This window comes from Schistosoma haematobium, chromosome 2 (genome assembly GCF_000699445.3).
Source record: "Schistosoma haematobium chromosome 2, whole genome shotgun sequence".
NCBI lineage: Eukaryota > Metazoa > Platyhelminthes > Trematoda > Strigeidida > Schistosomatidae > Schistosoma > Schistosoma haematobium.
In genome coordinates this window covers 13,309,144-13,330,472 of record NC_067197.1, presented here as the reverse complement: position 1 = coordinate 13,330,472, position 21,329 = coordinate 13,309,144, and the positions used below count along the sequence as shown (strand labels likewise).

At 34.8% G+C, this 21,329-nt stretch overlaps 1 protein-coding gene across 1 annotated transcript; it reads right to left on the bottom strand.

Moving 5' to 3' along the window:
• Window positions 1-8,647: 8,647 nt before the first annotated feature.
• CNOT1_4 (CCR4-NOT transcription complex subunit 1) lies at window positions 8,648-11,479 on the bottom strand. Its single transcript, XM_012941183.2, has 2 exons — window positions 11,439-11,479; window positions 8,648-10,041 (listed from the first exon to the last, which is right to left on the bottom strand). Exon 2 carries the CDS (start codon window positions 9,667-9,669, stop codon window positions 8,992-8,994), a length of 678 nt encoding a protein of 225 aa, XP_012796637.1. The 5' UTR covers window positions 9,670-10,041; window positions 11,439-11,479; the 3' UTR covers window positions 8,648-8,991.
• Window positions 11,480-21,329: the final 9,850 nt, after the last annotated feature.

Sequence of the window (21,329 nt, the reverse complement as noted above, 5' to 3'; positions counted from 1 at the left end):
TTTGTGGTAATAGTAACTGAGAGTAATGCGGTTTTTAGTAGTTCAGCAATAGAAACATAGAAATCTCATGAAGGCAAGTTGAAAGGTTACAAATGTTTCGTCCTGCGTGCTTTTCAACATAATTTAATGATAATAGCATATTGAGCGCTAGTTTACAAGGATGGTCAGGTCGATACAAATTCGTAGTCTATCGAAGAAGAAAAAACATACGTCATTCTAAGAGATTTCTTTAGTGAAATTAGTTTATTGTAACTACTGATACTTAATCTATTGTACAGACTTTTTGTACGTTCAGTGTTCGTATGCTGATTATGGTTGAATGTGAGAAGGAAGTGAGAGCAATGCAACTGGCAGTGCTTGCTTATCCATTATTGTTATCAATATTTTGACTTTATGACGCCCTAGTTGTTGAGGACGAATATGATTCTGCACTCTACTCACGGGAAGTTATTTGCTCTTTATGGCCAGTTAGCATTATACTGGTCCTGTACAATTGTTCGTCTTGTTTCGGCAACTATTGGACTGAGCTGTACTATCTTCCAACATTCTAGGTTTGACCTGGATGTAGTCCTAAACTACTTCGAACCGAGCGTTTACGACTAGGCTATTAATCACACGCAACATAGAATATGACGAACGTGCATAATCAGGAGTAAAATAATTTAAAACATACGGTTAGCAACTGGATGCACATCGTTATATTCATGAAAATCAGAAGTGTGAAGTCATCAACATTAAGAGACGTGTTAATGTATGGTGTAATGATAAGATATATTGAGATGATGTAAACAAATCACCACTTGAGTTGCGTAGCGGTGAATACCGAATTAGTCTCCCAGAAATGTTGTAGCTTCTGAGCTTTTCATATACCTTTTGTTATTATTTGTTAGTCTGGAAGTGTAGATAACTGCGAGATCATTTGATAGGTTCGATTTCCGACGAAAAGACATTATCATTATTCACAAAGAGCTTGTTGGTGTACAAGCGTTGTAAAGAAACCATTTCGGGTTTATTCAAAAATGCAACTAAACATGAGTTAGGGTAATGCTTACACAATATTTACCATGTCTATACACATTCTGTATATAGTATTTAGAAGAATAGTAGGTTGATAATAAAGTAAAAAAGTAGAGATTTTTGAACAAATGTAGTTGCTATGCTTAGTTAATTAATCACCTTTGAAAGTGTTAGTACATAAATCCCAATAATGTCGGAAATTAGAAGACAAAAAGAAGCGGAAACTACAGTATGATAAATAAGAGTATTTGGATTATGGCACAAACTAAGAATCCCGGAAACAACCTAGTTGGATCAAGAAGTACTAGATAAGCACAAACGAATGTACTGTATTTGGAATTAGAAATCAAGTATTCAACAAGCACAAAGGAATCGTTCGTTCATACAAACACAATGTACACTAGCGGAGTAAGTTCGAAGAACAGCATCATAGTTCAAACATCTACAGTAGTACATATATTCACATTTAAGGCTCATGTACTGCACAATATACTTAGTCAATATGACTCTTACACAATATACATATTCAATAAGTATAGAAAAAGAAGACAGCAAATTCAGAAGTAACTGGGAGTCAGTTAAAACCTGTTGCGCTAAGCATCATTCTGTCATCTGAACATATGGGCTGGGCAGTTGTAGACTTGGTCTCGGTTACCTACATAATCCTCTGCTACACTTAAAATAAGTAATAAAACTTTCTCTTTCGGTCATATGGGACAGGAGAGTAGAGATCGTATTAACAAAATAATTTGATGGAGCCCCTTTGTCTAATTTATTACTTATTAAGGTATTTGCTTTGTAAACATAATTGGATTCTAACCATAAATCAGTTTAAGTGTTCAGTTATGTCTTGTATTGCATTCTTAGTTTCAGAGTATGTGGGTTCGGTGCTGATTTGCATTTTTACTGTCGTAATAACAGCTTGGAATATATATCTGATATCTCCAGCAGAACCAAAACAAACTTAGGTTGACTAGTTAAAAATCCACGACATTCCCAGAGCACGGTTGGGCTCAAAGAAATCGCTTTTTTTTCACGTAAAGCACGATAACTCGAACTTTCAGATGAACTAATTAAATTTTTCGAACTTTTTTTGTACTCCATGACAAGTAACGAGCAAGATCGTTAGATAGGAAAACCATCTTGTTCCTAGTTGAGATGTTGGACCTCAGCAGACTTAACAACTCAATGTACACTCAGTATTTTTAGCCCCATTCCTATGAGCATAATCAACCATATCATCAAAGAATTTCAGGATATAGCAACACCACTGCGATATATGTATCTTTCAATGCCTTTCAGCACGTGATGACTGATAACAAACATATTCCCTAATTAATTTCAATAGTCGCAACCAATATGCCATGACAATAAATTCAAATTCTTTGCCAGTTGTCATGCTTTTCTCTCACTTTCTATTTGAGTTCATCGCACAAGCAGCACCATTTAGGCGATTAGCTGACCGATCGAATATACTGCCCTGCATCAATGACCGTTTCTCATTAAGAAAACTCTTTACACTGAACAGTATTTGCACTCAAATGATGTCACCTTCGCAATCAGTAACAATATGACTTCCAGAATATGATTTATAATTGGTCTCTACACTAGTCTATGATGGCGGACTTCTTTCATCCACTATATCTAAAGAGGGAATTTTAGTTACAATAGTTTGAAAGATATTTGTGATCTGATAAACGGCATCATTTGAATATTCCGTAGGTTTCTCATGATGTGATGTCTGTGAAGGTTGAACAACGGCTCCATATACCATAAAAGTGACAGGCTCCTGCTCACTATCAATCAACTTGTGTTATAAAGAAACAGGTAAGACAAGAATACCATTAGATTCCGCTTCGATATTTGGAGTAAAATCATTAGGTTGCAAAAACTTGTAAAAGTTGCCGATTTTTCAGCTACACTATTTTTAATCACTAGTTCATCAGTAATAACCCTTGAACCAAATTGATCACCGTCAGAATAGTTCGATTCATCACCTGACTCATCCTACCCATCGGCAGGAACAGTTATATTATTTAACTCACATTCATGTATCTAGCTTGGGCTATCTTAGTGGTCACACATACTTTCTACACAAGTTCTAACTTCAATCTAGGCCACTATCCTACGATGCACCTCATTTTTTTCTGAATAGTTTCCTTTGACATACAACCTGTATCCCTTCTTCCCAATATATCCCTCCCAACTCTATTATGTCTGATTTGTAAGTCATTAACAAAATAATCAATCGTGTAGTTGAAGCAATTGAAATATAGTCAGACTTGCTACTGAGTATTTCAAAATAGTCAGAACTACTATGCTTACAAGGGTTACTAATTTTGGAGCCATGAGATTAAGATGCACCAAAAGAGACTTGAAGATGACGCAGGTATTCAGTGTTTGACAACGCTTTTACCAGCAACACCTTCTAATATAATTTGTACCCACCGAGAGAAATCAAAAGACAGAGTCGAGGAGATCGGAAGAGTGTATTTGGCGATTACCAATATATCGGAATTCTCTGATCTAATCTGGCTAGCGATTGCGATAGATGTTGAGCACAGCGTTACCACACGTGATCTGGCGCGGATGCCTGACCGAGCGCCTTCAGCTAGATGCGTCCACTAAAACATGTGGTCAGCATCCAATGTCGAAAACTTACAGAGCTATTTATTTTAGGGATTTACTTACCGCTACAGACTTACCGCAGATCTTATGCTTCTTATGCTTCGAAAAGGAGTTCACAACCGAATTCTTAGTACGATTGCCTGGTATTACGATGATATGCTGGTCGATGATTACTGACTTCAGAGTACTGTAACCATCGAAATTCAACCACTTGGTTCCGTTTTTCTGTATATTAGCGAAACGGTTGATTATTACTTCTTCTTTATTGTTGGTGTAAATATTTATCGTTCTATTTAACTCTTAAAAAGAGAAATTTTGATTCCATTTCTTTGGGAATATTTTTGTTGGTTCTCAGCATGTTATTTTGCACTAGAGAAACGTTTGACTGTATAGTGAATGAACAGGATTGCTGAGTAATGCAAGAATTATTCATTGAAAAATTTTTTGATACAGTCGTTGATTGTAAATGACTTAAAGACTTTCTATTCACTATACAAAAGAATGCAACCAAATACATGAATTTCGGCTATTCCAGGCCTTGAAATACGAAACTAGTTGTTGTCGCTCACTAAAATATGTCTGTGATAAAGCTATCAGGTATGTCAGGTATGTGTAAATGGACTGAAATAATAAGATAGCTACATTAAGAACTATGCTATAAACAGCAATTAGAAGAAATAAACGATAGAAAATTCCCAAGTTTATCTATGCAGTTATCAAACTATTTCCGAAATTCAGTTCACCTTTCAATATGTCTATAACATTTCATGCTCTGCATTAGCCGAATGCATTTTGATACCATTCACGCTCAAAACTATATTTATGAGTTGTCGCTACCTACAGATTATTTTAGGAATGAATTCTTAGAATAGTCATATTTTGTTGGGTTCTTATCAATTTGAAGTACTGTGATGTGTGCTACTTATGTTGACATAAGTAGTATATGATGTTAGTCGTAAACAGAAGGTCTGGCAGCGGAGAGACAAGAGGATCGAACAGTAAAGAATGGAAACAGGATGCAATTTGTATGAAAATGCAAGAACAACGAAGTCTGAGTCATTTTGAGACAATTGGTGGACATTTAGCAAATTAAGCATTGACTTTATGATTGTTAGGTTTTATTAACAAGTCCTGTAAGTTTGTGTCATATTCTATTGTTCCTACTGGTGTTCACGAATAAAATTTTATGGGTCAGTGGACATAAGCGTATAATTGATTCCTATGCGTTTGTTTGGAATCTAAAATGTAAACTGATTTGTAACGTTTAGACTTTGTTGGTTTGTTTCTAGCTTGAAGGCATGCTGTGTGCTGGAAAAATATGTAGGATAGCGTGTCCGTGAGAACCTAGAAAGGGGGGTAATATGGAAAAAATGAACTAATGACTAAGAAAGTACAAAGGTTTCACTTATATTGATTAATGAAGGCAGTTTATAGCCAATAACAGTGATACAAGCATAAGATTAAGACAATCTGACCATCAGATTAGAAGATGCCATAACCAACTCATTCAGCCCAGAGACCACAAAACTTCTACCATCCTCATCCTGAGCTACAAATATTCACCAACATAACGAGAAACTAAATGATTGAACTTGGTGTCTGTAGGTGTATGTAACATTAGTTGTTTCTTGGGGAAACGTCCGATGTATAATCAGCACAGTAGCAAAATCTCGAATCGTATGACTGTGTCACCACAGTTTTAATTTTTATGTTAACACACTAGAATAACTAATAGCATCGCTTATAAGTAGTAAAATAAGAAATTTCGGGTTTTTCGTAAAAGTTATCTAGTAAAAACATTTGTATCAGTGGTTAAAGATAAGAAGAGACAACAAACAAGCATGAAGGAATTGTATAAATTATAAATAAAACAAGTAAATATGTACAACGCACCAATCAAATATTACTTACTCATACCAGACATTTCTCTAAATTTCATGTGTGCATGACTGATAATATACGAAAATTTCGAAGAGTATATTTGCAGCCCTCTTATAACTGACTCCTGCAATCGAAAAACACAAAGCATAGCCCATCTTGATATTGCGTCGTTTAACCTACTAATTATGCTTATTAACTAATGAAATTAAAATGATAATAAAAACCAAAAAATAAAGTTTGTTAACCAGTAATGAGTAATTTGTGTAAAATATTTGTTTGACTGACTAAAGAATTAACTATGCGTTTGATCAGAAGTTAACATTTTTTTGTATGATTAATTGTAATTGGAAGAAGCAGTCAAGGCCTTGTTAAACTACGTGCTACACGTGTCTGACTCCAAGTATGACGCGTGTACACACCAGTCCTTGATTACAAGTATCTGTTAAACCTGATGATAGATGAATTCATGTAAAGAGGAGAATAATACATAGTATGATCGGGATTTCTATTTACACTCGCACAATGCACAGCACAAAGTAAATTAAGCACATAAGCAAATAAAAATTTGTAGGAATGAAACAGAATACTTTTAATATTTTCCAATTCATACAGACAAATCAAATGTACGACTATTAAAACATCATAATTCACTCCGAAATGCGTAGAATGGAGTTAATTCATGTTGATGTGAATAGGTGCTTTCAGATTCAAAATTATTTAAAGCATTCGAAACATTACTCTGTCAACTTCTAGTATCGATGTTCAGATTGTCCTAATCTCATGTTCGTGTTATTTATGGTTGCTGTCGATTGATTTCATTATTAATTTTAGGTGCATTCTATGCGCTTACTGAGTCATCAGCTCAATTTTTCTCTTGTTTTTTCTCTTCCAGATTCTCTTACGTACTGCTCCTCACACTCCCACAAAACACAAGATACCTTCAGGCTAGACGCAAATCTAACAAATTCTGAACGTTACAAGTGATTACCATTTACACAGTTCGTTTTATGAGGCTGACTGTTGGTAGAAAATCTCGAGAATTTACGTGATATTAATTCTGAGTATCTTGAGAATTTACTAAAATGAAACTCATTATTTCCTATGATCTTTTGTTTTGTAATTGTTAGAAAAGCGCTGATAGATTAAATATACCTTCTCGTCATATTTTCTACGTTTAATTTTTTCGTTCACTTTTTCCTTTCTATGTTGATGGGATGTGACAATGTGGTTCGATGTACGTCTTTGCAAGGTAGCATGTTCGTTATAACTAACTGATCTTGAATTTTATGACTTTAAACAGATAGCTTAAAATCTCTTGTTTGACCTCATTATCACAAAATTCAATTTGATATATCAAATCATTCAGTATAATCATATAAAACAATGTTTTTTAAGCAAAGATGGATAGTGGCTAGCAGTAGAATCCAGGACGCGCGTTTCATCCCATTCGGGACTCGTCAGCTGGATGTACCTGCATCCCAACAAGAGACTAATCAATTGAAGTCCCAAATGACAGTGGGAAGATACAAGGAAAACAACACCAAGTGAATATAAAACAAAGGTTTCAAGCAGAGCAATTTATTTTTAAATAGATATTTCCGTCAAAATGCAGCTTTTATTTCAGGCAGTCAGTGGTAAACATCAAAATTTTTATTAGCCTTATTTTTTATGGATCTCAAAACATTTAGTTGAGCTTTTTGAGATTGTACATTTTATTTTTTGTTTTTCTGTCCCATAACCTACTGAATATTTTACACACACTCCCTTCAACCTTTGTACCATATGCGGTCCCTTGGATTTGGTTTACTAGTAATGTGTGTTTGAAATATACTCTGCGACAAAACCTTTCATGTTGAATCTTTGGGCATTAGATTATTAACCTTGGGTAGTTTAGTACTAATGCTAAAAGTTTATCGATCAGATTCACCACATTCCACATAAACTTAGCTAGATGTTAGTGAGAATTGTATGTATGAAAAGAGAGGTTAAAAAAAAATCGATAAAGCCAGAAAACAAAAAGTAATTTATAATCTTAAGTAAGACAGGAATTGAAACACATTTGAATCAATTAGACCAGTGTTAGACCATGTCAGGTACCATCTCTAATAATATGTAACGATTATCTGACGTAGCTCTACCAGAAAATTCTCATCTCCCATTAAGATCCAGCCCAATAGTTGATAACTTTCTGAACTGATGACATAACGTTGTGTCATTACTTTTAACTTCGTTGCAACCTATTCTGATGCAGAGAGTTCAAACATTTACTGATAGCTTCGTTCATAAAAATCAACTATTTTAATAGAATAGACCCCCTCCTTTTTATCAGAAGATAAACTGAAAATATTAAGACCATTGTACAGTTTATCAGCTCAACTTCTCATATTTCAGTAACAGTAAAGTAAGTCAAAGAATAAAAATAGGTAAGCTAATAATGATGACTGAAAGGATTTAGGGAAAAGGTGGATAAACAAGTGTAGGATAATGTTTTAAAGATGTAGACAAATATAATGAGACAATGAATTAATACTATGTGTCTCGGTTTTAAACTTATTAATTTTTCAACAGTTCAGTTTAGACCGATTGACAACTATTTCATGGATTCGTCTAATATACTGCCTAGTCGATAGCATTCGATCTGCACTAATAAGGACTAGACGCGAATGACATTGATCGCCATCCAGTGATCAATCAATTGTGATTACATCTCAGTTCTACAGGAGGTTAGCTACGGCTTGGATAGCTCAGTGGTAACGTCTCTGACTATGAAGCTGGGTGACACGAGATCGAATCCGCCAGGGAGCACCAGTTCCCTCAAGATTACAGGTAAACCTTGCTGACGAGTGCCAACTAGCACGAAACCCTGGTCCAGGGTTTCCTGTTGACTGCCTCCAACTACCATCTAATACTGCCTAGTATAATCAAATATGATCATTCAGAGGTTCCTATCACTTTATTCTGTTCAATATTTAATTAGATGTACAAATTTAACTTGCAATCCATTTTATCCTAATATTTTAACGCTTTATAACTTACAAATACTAAATATATTGTTGTTTATAATAAGTAATTTATCTACTTATAACTCACTATTATAATACGTGAAATGATCATAAAGCAGTTTTTTTTTTAAATTCATATAACTTTATAATTCATCTTTCTAAACAATATTCCCTAAAACGGGTAACAAATTTGATTTACTTTAAGAAAAGAAAACAACAACAAATTAAAACAAAAACAAAAATATTAATTAATTGTTCATTGGATTATTTAAAATGATAATCAATATTTTTGTATTCACTTGTTGATAATAATAATTATTATTATTATTGTTATTATTATTAATAATAATAATAATAGTAATAGTAGTAGTAGTAGTAGTAGTAGTAGTATTCCGGACAAGAAGACCATTACATATATATATCAAATCTAGCGTCAATCTAGTTAGATGATTGTTTGTTTATTTTATTCCTTGTTCTCATTTTCAATAAACCGTCTAAGATAATAAGCAGATTTCCATTCATTAAAATCACATTCTAAAAAGCTAAATAATAATTCAACTTCAAATTGTATAGTTAATTTATCAGTGATATAATGTAATTCTTTCATGATTTGTAATATTTCATTCACCCATGGATCGGATGGTTTTATTCGATTACTATATTTTATATTTTTTAATAATTCCGAAATAAATGATACGATATAATCTAATGAATTAGGTTTATATTTCAAAGTTGTATAAATTAATGATTTGATATTTATTTGTAAAGGAATATCTCGTGCAATTGTTAAACAACCTAAAAATCTACCAAAATATTTTAATATTTTACCATTAGAAACATTAAGATTTGATAATTTTATTAAATAATCAATTTCTTTTGTTAAAATTTCTAATAGAACTGTTTCAAAATTTGTATAATATTCTGAAATCATTATTATAAATTTAAAGTATACATTATGCTGATTTGGTTCTGAAGTGATACGATTAAGAATTGAATAAGCAAACCATCGAGTAAAATCATGTGGCATAATAGTAGTGATTTCATTAACTTGACTTTTTAAATTATATTCAGTAATATTATTTAATATAAAGCAGATTTGTTTCGAAATACATTCTGGAGGTGAAATATACCTGGATTCCATTATTTCATAATGAATCAGACAAGATTTTTTCCAATTCTAACAATGTCTATAAACTAAACAATGTGTTTATGGTGAATAACAATTAGATAGATGTAAATTATTTTAAATTATTGAAGGTTATATTTTTAAAAAAAATCAATAATGATGATAGTTCTATTGATTTTCATTTACAGGCCAATTATAAATCAAATACTTTTATTTACTGATAGTCATGAATCACAAAATTTTCAGTGTTATAAATCTTACGTAATCTTGTATCTGAAAGCAGTTTTTGATAGGAAACAGTTAAATACGGGAGTTAATAGCATGGAAATTCAAACAGATGTCGAAATGAGACAATGTAGAATTTGGAGAGTTGAGTATTAATTTCACCTGAAAACAAAGCATTGTTTATTAACAGTCAGTTTGAACATAAATCTAAATATTGTGCTCCTAATAATTAAAAGACACAAATGAAAGTGTTCTAGTTATGTGATCTATCATTTCGACCAATATCAAGTGATTAGGCTTCATACCTTTGAAGTTAGACAGAACACTTTGCTTTACTATATATTTAACCAATGATGAATAAGCTGGAATATCTAGAGAATTCATCACTGTGATCATTCAGAGATTGTTATCATATCTTTTCTCTACTAGCTTCGGAAATGTGGTGTCGTTAAGTTTGTTTGAACACTACACTATACAAATATCTATAAAGAAATGTATGTATGAAATTTAACTAATGTATTTCTAGGTCAATACTACACGTATTTAATAATATCATAGTTATCTTCAAAACGTATATTTGCTGATTGTGAATAAAAGTATTGAAACAACTTTCACCTTAAAATATCCTTATTATGTTGAATTATCGGATTTATGAGGTTAAATACGGTTAAAACGTTTCAGATTGTATCTTTTTTTTAAAAACATGTATTATGAGAGAAAAGTTAGTAGAAATGGTTAATTATTTAAATACTTTAGTGTTGCATATTTGACTTACAAGTACAGATTAATCAGTACTGTAACAGATATTTTTTAATGACCTGAGTTACTATCATTCGATCAGGTTTTCGTCACAACTTAAGTGTAAAACCATTTAGAAAGAGAAAATACTAAATAACTATTTCCTCCATGCTTCAGGCGGTTTTCAGTAGTGAACACTTAATACAGAATCAAACACAGAGCTTTCTGGTTTGTGGTGAACTTGAAACCACTGGATAACTTAGTTAGAATCCAGTGATAACAGCTTTCGTACTTAATCCATTTTGTAATGTAGCATTATCTTAGTGTATTATCATCAGTGGGTAGATCTCACTCACATATAATATGATGTCCCAATTAAGCTTCTGAAAATTAGTTATCGATGGATTTTTAGTTATTAATTCAGAAGTTAATTTGTGGGTATCGGTATAGTCTTCAGATGGATTTTACAACAAACTAATATCAAATGGAAAGCCTCGGAAAAATGAGAATTAGATACTTGATTCGCCTTGTTTCGAGATCAATAAATGAATTAAATACACAATTATTGGACAGCGGTTAATCAACATATGCAATCTGTTACTTTCAAACAACTAATGTCCCTTCAGAATTTTAAGAAGCAAGTAGACTAATCGAAAGGACATTTATAACCAGTTTTAAAACTTAACAGTATATACTACTGAGTAACAAAACTAGCTGAAAACCATTAACTATATGTATCAGAGTTGTTTATCAAAATTAGTCAGATGTAAATACTTAACAGTTTTTTCTTTTAACATCAGTTTACCAAGATTTCTACTCACTTCTTTTGATCGATGTATTCTTAATTTAATCGATAATACTCACTAACCAGTCTAGAATAAATGGGAAGAAATTGACTATTTATAAACAGAATTATTGATTAATGATTTAATAAACCAACAAAATAAAGGTCTTAAAGTGACCAATAAGCTTATTTCCCCATTCAGTCGCTGACCTTAATTAAAGCCAATGTTTTAGTGACCACAGAAGTGAAGTTATCTGTTCAATTAAATAAGTTTCTAGTTCATATATATTGGTTATTTGGAACATTCATCTCTGCTTTAATATCTCTCTTTTTTTTCAGTCCTTTTAAGACAGTGACCCATGATGAACCAATTTTGACCACTTTTTAAATTACTTCATATGATTTGTAGGCAGTTAGATACATCTCATACAGAAATCTGTTTGTTCTCGAATTTATTACTGATCATTCATTGTTAATCATAAAAAAATCTACTAATAAACTATTTACGTATTAGTTTTTAAAGTTCAATAAAAAAGATAATAATAATGTAAATTAACAGCTTATCAAATATCTCAGTTCTCTGAATCCAACTTCCAATAGTAAGCAGGTGAAAATTGTCATAAAAACTGTTCTGTTTCAGAGGACCTATTTTATAACTTTTGAAATTCTGGATTTAATACGAATATGTTCACAGGTAAATACATGTTATTTGTCAATAAATTAAACGAACTTTCTTTCTGGATTCCATTTGGTATTTACATGTAAAACGTTCAGCTATGACGCATACAGATAGAAACACATTAGGAATGAAATGTGTACAAAAATCTGTTTATAACCCTTAAAACTTTTATAAAAAGTAGTATTAAATATAGATTTTAATTTATTTACGTATAACAAATTAAAAACAGTACAGTAGGGTACCAAAATTGTGTTGCATTTTGTTTGAGAGCTAAAATATTGGGCAAATAGTTCACATAAATGAAGATGATCATGTTAGAAAGTCACTTGTGAACCTCTGACTAAAGGCTCTTATTCACAAAGCAATGGAACAACGCTAGAAGATCCAATCATATGGTGCTCAATGATCACCATAATATTCAGAATTCATCCGTTCCTTCAGAATCAGACTATTACTAATATTATTATTTGGTTTCACTGATGACCAATTTACTTACATTACAAACTGAAACTTATGGCGCCAGACATGTTTGTTAATTTAAACGCAAAAAGTCATCTTGAAAATTTGTGAAGCCGAAATCATTCGGAAAAAAAGACTTTGTGTTAGATCAATCTAAGATTGAAAACACTGTTTATTACATCTGTTTTGTAAATATTTTTCAAGCAACGTCGTCCTATTGCGAAAACAATTTTCCTATAAAACATATAATCTTCAGTTCATTAATCTGAAACCAGTCGTGTGCATAGTTTATGTTTTCGGAATGTATAGACGTGTATCCTAAGCTTCTATGAGTCGTTTTTAAATATAATATCAGAGTATCTTCTAATTAATAAAACGCCTATAACAAACTCTAAAATGACAATAAAACAGAACAATCTCTGTGTCTATGGAATAATGACGGACAAACCTAAGTAGAGGGCGAAATCATGAGACACACAGCTGCTGGATATTTCTGAATCGATTGTAACTCACTTGATGCTAAACAAACAATTTAAGTTAGCTGGGTTTAGTGAAATAAAGAATACTACTGTAGTGAAGGGGAACACAGGTGAGGACAACCGAAATACATTTAACACAACATTACAGAGTTACTTGGTAAAATAGAAAAACCATACTATAATACCTAATTTGCAATATGTTCAATAATTGTCTCGGACTTCATTGTTCTTACATTTCTATGCTAATTGCTTTCTATTCCCGTTCTTCCTTTCTTGATATTCCCAATCTTCTGCTGCCAGACATTACATTCCTGATTCGTGTTATATACTACTTATGTCAATATAAGTAGCACGCATCATAGTCGTCCCACCTTTGAATATGTTGTTGTCGTAATCTTTCTGATCGCCGTACAGCTGTCTGCCTTAGTACTGTTCGTGAATCACACTCCTTCCCACTTTGCGATCAGCTTTCCCGACCCTGATTCTCCTGCTATGTTACTTTTCCGTTCTCTACACTTTACTAGGTCCCCAACTGCGAAAGCTTCCCACGTTCTCCTCTGTTGTTCCGCCTTCTTTATGTCTGAAGTTTGTTTCTTTTCCACGTTCCTTACTGCCTCCCCCCTCTCTTTTCTTAACCTTGTTGTCGTTCACTTATGTTGTTGTGGCCAGGTCTTATTATGCATTGAAAGTCGTGACTGTCTGCCATACATAAGCAAGAGAGGTGACTTCTTGGTTGTTCCTTGTGTAGAGGAACGATGTGCCAGCAAAATCAATGGTAGCTCTTTCTCCCAATTTCCTCCTTTTGATGCTAACCATTCCTTTAACGTCCGATTGTTTCTTTCTGTAAGCCCGTTTGTCTGAGGATGATACGGTGTAATTCGTATCCTCTTGATGCCAAACTGCTTTAGATGGGCTTTAAACTCGTCATTTTCAAAACAAGGACCCTGGTCAGTTAATATCCTCTTCGGTATTCCGTGACACGCTACAATGTGCCTGATTACCACTTCGGTCACTGTTTTTGCCCGTTGGTTTGCAATGGATACGGCATCTACCCAACGTGTAGCATGTTCCTTCATCACAAGCAGGTACTGGTTACCGCTCGCCATCTGTGGAAACGGTCCCATCACATCCACCGACCATAGATCACCGACTGCGGTTACTGGGATTGACTGTAATGGCGGTTGCGCTTATCGATCGCTTTTCATTAGTTGACACTGCTGGCAAGTTAACACGTATTGACCCACATCGACTCTCATGCCTGGCCAGTACGCACTTTGTCGTAGTAAATCCGTCGTGCTTGCGATGCCTGGATGTGCTACCTGGTGACACTCGTGTATCATCTTACACCGCCAGTCTTTCGGGATCACAGCCACCCAATTCTCGTCATCGTCCTGCCAGGTCAGGACTCCATATGCGTTCACTCTCAGTCGTTCCTTTTGCCGAAGCAGCATTATTACCTCCTTGTCCATTGTTCGTTTGTCGACGTCTTCTCCCTCTCTTATCACTCTGATTACCTCTCGAAGGTTAGGGTCAACTCTCTGCTGCCGGACGAGTTCTAATCGGTCTCTCTCTAAACTATTCACCGCGTATGCTGCCAATGTAAGCTCGGCTTTCATGTCTGGTCTTGACAATTAATCCGCCTATGCGTTTTCCTTTCCTGGAACATGGCCGATACTGAAGTCGTACTCTTGCAGACTTAACACTCGTCGCGCCAACTTCCCTCGGGGGTCTCTTGCTGTTTTCAACCACTGCAGGGGTTTACGGTCAGTCTCAATATGGAATCGTCTACCTAAAAAGCAGGGTCTCCATATGTCTATTCCCCACACGGTTGCTAAACACTCCTTTTCGATCGTTGAATACTTCTGTTCAGGAGGTGTGAGAATGCGACTTGCGTATTCCACCACTCTATCAGACTGACTCAAGACAGCACCTATACTATGATCACTTGCGTCTGTGGCCACTGTAAACGGTTTCTCGGGTTCAGGCAGTCTGAGCGTCATCCGAATATCGTCTAGCATGTTTTTGATTTGGTTGAACGTTTGTTCGGTAATCTCAGTCCACGTAAACTTAGCGTTGCTCAACAACTTATATAGGGATGCTGCTATTTCGTCGAAATTCTTGACAAACTCCGCCCTTCCCAGGAACTGTCTCAACTTCCTTTTCGAATTAGGCACTGAAATATTCCTAATGGTAAGAATTTTCTCCGGCAATGGTTTTATTTCTCCATTTCCCACGTTATGTCCCAACAATGTGACTCTACTTTTCGATATCTGCGACTTATCCTTATTAGTTCAAAGTTCGAGTTCGTCAATTCGCTTTAAGACCGCTTCCACATGCTTGACGTGATCTGTTTCTTTCTGACTGTACACAACTACATCGTCGCCATATACCTCGACGTTGTCTACATCTTTGAGCAGTAGCGGCATTAATCTTCTGAACGTAAATGGTGCACCCGCCAACCCGAAGGGCATTCGTCTAAATTAATGCTGCTTATCACATACAGTAAATGCTGTCTTGCTTCGATCGCTATCTTTTATAGGCAGTTGCCAATAACCTGACCGTAAATCCAGCACTGTAAACACCGTAGCTTCTGTAGCCGATCTAATGTTTCCACCACTGTTAGCATTGCACAAGGTTTCAGGTCTGTTATATTATTCAGTTCTCTGAAATCGACACAAAATCTGTACTTTCCATTCGGTTTCTTTATCAAGAGTACCGACGAGTCCACCTCCTCAATTATACCTTCTTTCAACATCTCCTGAACCTGTCGATTTACCTCAGCCTCTAAATGCACCGGGACACGACGTGTTGCAAATATATTTACTCGATCGTTCTTTATCGGGGTTTCGTACTTTACTTTGTCACAAAATCCATACGGCTCCACATCTCCAGTGAACAGTTTCGCATACTTTGTGCACAACTCGTTAATGTTTGGTTTCTTCATCGAGACGTCCGTTGCCATTCTTATTTCGGTCACTTCGCTACTTTCGTGTATTGGCAATGAACCGTACTTTGTGACCACCTTACCGCTTCTTAAGTCAACTATCGCTTTTACATATCTGGGATATGCCGTCGTTTCGCTAATGGCCTGTTTAAGCATCATGTTTTCAAGATACCACATAAAAAATATCTGCCAGGATTGGACCTAGTGGACTTCCCGATTTGACGATATATGATGTTATTAAACATTCGTACGATTTAGTCTATCAGTGAATCTCCGCCGGACCCGTGCTAGTTTTTCTGCTAGCCAGCGTGCAACTTTGTGATACGGTGATTTGATCATTGATAGGTTAGGTCTAAGGGGAACGTCGTGTTTGTGAACTTTTGGTAAACCATACATATGAGGTAGACGTGAGCCACGTGGTTTTAGATCATTATAAGTAGAATTACCATTTTTCTTTTTAGAAGTTCTCTAAACATGTCTGTGATTCGTTTTTCTGTTGAATCAGTTGAATCTGTTCTGAATTTATCTACCTTGAATCTCAGTTGATCGTCTAGGATTGGCTTCATCTTAGTGATATAATCAGCTGTATTCATTAGGACGACCCCTGAACCTTTATCTTGTCGTAAAATCATCACCTCATTATTTTGTTTGATGTTTCTTAGGGCTGTCAAATGTTCTTTGGATAGAAGATTCGAATTTGGTGTTGATGACACGAAGTACTGGTTAGCAATATCAACTATGATTTGAACCATCCTTTCTTTTCCTCATTCATTGGCTGCAAATCTTTTAACTGGTCAAACAGATTTCCGAATTGAGCTTCTGTATCAATCCTGTCAGTATTTGTTGAAGAAGTGCATTTTTTAATTCGATGTCAGTGGAATTTCATCTAGTTGTTAGAATATATCATGAACACATTCATATAATAATGAAACACTCAACCTGTGTGAAATAACTACAATGATGTTTATGTTTTTCTTTAGTTTCTGTTCTAAATATAAATGTATAAAGCATAATAATTAGACAAGAATTTCATGAATTTCATCATAATTCTTTCTTCTTCTTCATGTATATTTATAAATATATAGATATTCACTTCTAGGTCATTAGTTTGAACATTATGCTTACATTTAAGGAGTAAATATGATCTTACTATCATTATTATTGTTTATAGTTCTGCTGAGGTATCTCATTCATTTAGTGATAAATAGACTTTATGTAAGCAAAGAAATAAGAGTTCCATATATATTAGTCTAACCTATAACAAACAAATAAGTGGATCAACTATTAGATTTCAAAATATTTCACTAACATGTTTACTTTCAATTAGATTTATTTGTAAACAATATCACGTGCATTTATAAGTTGATTTTTAATTACATCTGATATGGTTAACTCTCAAATGTATTTTCTATGGTAATATCTTCTTTATCATCTGTTATAATTTCTTACCTTAACTACAATACTATTGGAGAATTTATCTAACCTATAAGTCATCTGATTTAGTTTGTTAGTCGTGAACACGTGAATAAAATAACAATATTCCGATATTTCTGTATTGAACACAGGTAGTTAAGTATATTATTTGAAAAAATGAGTAGTGCTAAACAACCATAATAATAATAATAATAGTTATTATGTTCAAACAAAACGTACTTACTCGTATTCAAACTATAGATGTTGATCAGTAAGTATAACTTGTGAATGATAATTGAATCTAACATAAAGAGATGGACGGTAGGCGCTAATCTGTTACATTATTTGGTAAATAAGGAATAACAGTTTACGATCAATCAGTTATTGAATATTACTTAGAAATATGTATCATATAAATAAATGAAATTTTAATGTTAACATAACAATCTTTTTGAAGATAGAAATAATTCTAGTGAAAAGTTATTTATTTTGCAAACCGATATCTTTAAGTGGTCAGGAATAAATTGCACTAACTAACACGAAACCAAGGTTTAGGGTTTCTGGTTAACCATCTCCAACCACATAACATAATTTGGTCAATTTATGGTGTAATTACCTTTTGATAGGATATCTATCGCATATTACATAAATTTGAGGAACTATGACATTTCGGCTTATCCATTTAACTTTAAACTATTAGATCATTGGCTCTTAACTCAATCCGTATATTTTAGTTTGAGTATGAATGCAGTCTGTCTGATTTTATCGAGTCAATTATGGCTGAAAACCAAGCAAATGAGTTTCAACTTGATATTGATCTTTCTCCCTTCACAGAACACTGAAGTTAACTCCAATAGAGTTACACTTTGAGAGAGAATCTTTAAATCGGGAATCTGGGTGTAGAAATCGAAAGTTAAGTTTAAGAATAAAGGCTAGAACTAGGTTTTAAGAGTTATAATGAATGTTTACAATTGCTAGACCTCGCCTGTAACTCCTCTAGAGTTACTGCTTGTTGAAAGCTCGGGTAAAGGAGGAGGGTTGGCATGGGGTCGGTAATCCCATCCCGTAGAAAAAAATTCTGCTAAAAAACTCCAACCAGATTGAACAAGTTAAACCATTTGAACTCTGTCCTAGGAGTTGAATGAAGAATTATGATGCCTTATGATGAAAGCCGACATTCTTCCGAAGTTACAAGGTCAATGACCCTTACAACAACCAGAGCAATAATTTTTATAGGTAGTTAGAACGTCCGGATAATGTGGGAGACCAGGAGGACCAGTCAAATAGCGATGGAAATGAGGAGATACAACTTGGCAGTACTCGTAATCAGCGAAACCCTTTGCATACAAGCTGGACAGCAAAGGTTAGATACGGAAGAAATGCTGCTATACTCCGGTCACGAAGAGTAAAATGCTCCCCACACTCAGGGAGTTGCTCTAGCGCTGTCCAAAGTAGCACGAAATGCACTTGTAGGATGGGAATCTCACGGATCCAGAATCATCAAAGCACCATTCAAAACAAAGATATAGGGGATCTCAATGAATATTATCAAATGTTATGCACCCACCAATGATAGCAACGACGACATTAAAGATCAATTCTACGAGCGGCTGCAGCCAATCATAGAGAAGTGCCCAAGAAACGACCTCACCATTCTGATGGGAGATTTAAACGCCAAAGTCGGAATGGACAACAACGGATGTGAAGATGACATGGGACAAAATAGACCGACTGGGAGGAAGGAATGAAAATGGTGATAGATTTTCAAATTTATGTGCATTCAACAAGTCGGTTATAGGTGTCACTATATTCCCCTACAAACACATGCACAAAGCTACATGGGCGTCACCGGATCACATCACGGAGAACCAGATCGACCATATTTGTTTCATTAAAACATTCTGACGGACAATGGAAAATATGGGAATCAGGATAGGATCTAATATAACTTCAGATCACTACCTTGTTGATGAAAAAAGAGGATCTATCACAGACCTGAAGGCGAGGATTGGAAATATAAGGGCAGAGTTCTAACAATTGAAGAACATATGGAACTCAAAACAACTGTCAGCCAACCAATATAAAGTGAAAATCTCCAATACGAACGTCAGGACAGTCCTACTGTACGGAGGTGAAACTTGAAAAACTACTACAACCATCAGCAACAAAGTACAAGTATTTATAAACAATTATCTACACAAGATAATAAATATCCATTGACCAGATACCATCAAGAACAACCTGCTGTGGGAGAGAACAAACTAGGTTCCAGCTAAGGAAGAAACTAAAAAAGTCGATGGAAGTGGATAGAACATACATTTCGGAAATCGCCAAACTGCATCACGAGGCATACGCTTACATGGAATCCTGAAGAGAAGCGGAAAACAGGGAGACTGAAGAATACACTGCTTCGAGAATTTGGAGCAGACATAATAAGGATGAACAGTAACTGGGAGAGACTCGAAAGGATTGCCCAGGACAGAGTAGGATAGAGACTGCTGATGGTAGGCCTATGCTACTTCACGAAAGGTAACAGGCTTAAGCAAGTAACTATGTATCTGAATCCCCACAGTTTTCCAATAATTCTTTGAGTTGCAACAGTTGATGAAAATAAATATTATTTGGTCTGCCAGTTGTTTGTATGTAGAACTGTGTAAACAACACACAATAAAATGCTTCGGTACCAGATTCAATTTATTGCACAGTGAAAAGTTAAGTCTTCCTGTTGTTTGGGGTGCACACATATGATGCTAATCAAGGCCAGGTACGCAGAAGCCATCCAAGATTTTATTGATTCTCCGTAGATTACCGTGAACTTTGAAGTCAATCATCTTTGAAAGGTGACCTCAGACTGCTTTTTATCCCAGTTTTATGCATCCGCTCACTGAATATTTTGCTAGTGGATGTGGAAAATAATTTACTGCTGCATTCATTCATGTGGATCGGATGATTGGACATTTTTAGCACATAAATATAAAATCTCAGCAAGCCCACATAGCGGTATACAGTTAATTTAGTAGGTACGCATTAAATGTTACTACATATTAATTGATTGTCATCTGTTTCCTATCAAGTGAATTAAACTGATTGGCTTCTTCTTCTTCACTCGTATTTGCATTCTTTTTATCCAGAAATTAAAACTATCTAGTGTTTAAAACATGTGCCATTCATGTATATCTCTTCATATATCTTCACTTTTTGTAACTTCGCTTGTTTTATCGGTAAGAAATTGTTTTGATTATCAGTATTAAGTGAAATATATAAATCACATGAAACTTTATTATTATGTGGTATGTACAGTTAACTGAATAGATGTAAATATGCATCGTATTTTACATGGTGAACTGAATTTAATTGGTCAGTTACCGAAAAGTAGGAAGTGCTGGACAGGTGCTTTGTCTTATTATGGGGATTCTCACCGGTGTGCATCCATGACCGTGCCAGGGATTGAACCCAGTGCCCTTAGACCTCGCAACGGGAGTTTGACCTTTACATTACCTTACTGGCAGCCAATGATTTACACGTTTAACTTAAATCAATTTGCGAAATTGTACCACCATTATTTAACGTCATTGCTGGGTAACTACCTAACACTCTTTACGGTCGAATTCCATTGGTCACGGTTTTTCGTTAGAACTCCAAGAATCACCTCTTGCGTTTATTCACTATGGGAGAAGACGAGCTTTAGAACCTAAAATCTGAAATACCTGATGGCCGAAACTTCTGCAAAAGATGAAATTATGAGACAATTATAGGATGCAAAGAAGAAACTAGAATGGATATATTGTAAACCGGAGTGATCATTCAAATATAAAGAGGGTAAACCTATCACTGAGATTGAAGAAAAGAAGAACAGGTGGATAGGATACTTCTGGGAACTCTCGAATTTACCAGCTGCATTCAATCCGCCGGACACATGGACTTTCCTACCGATGTCACTCCACGAACGATCGA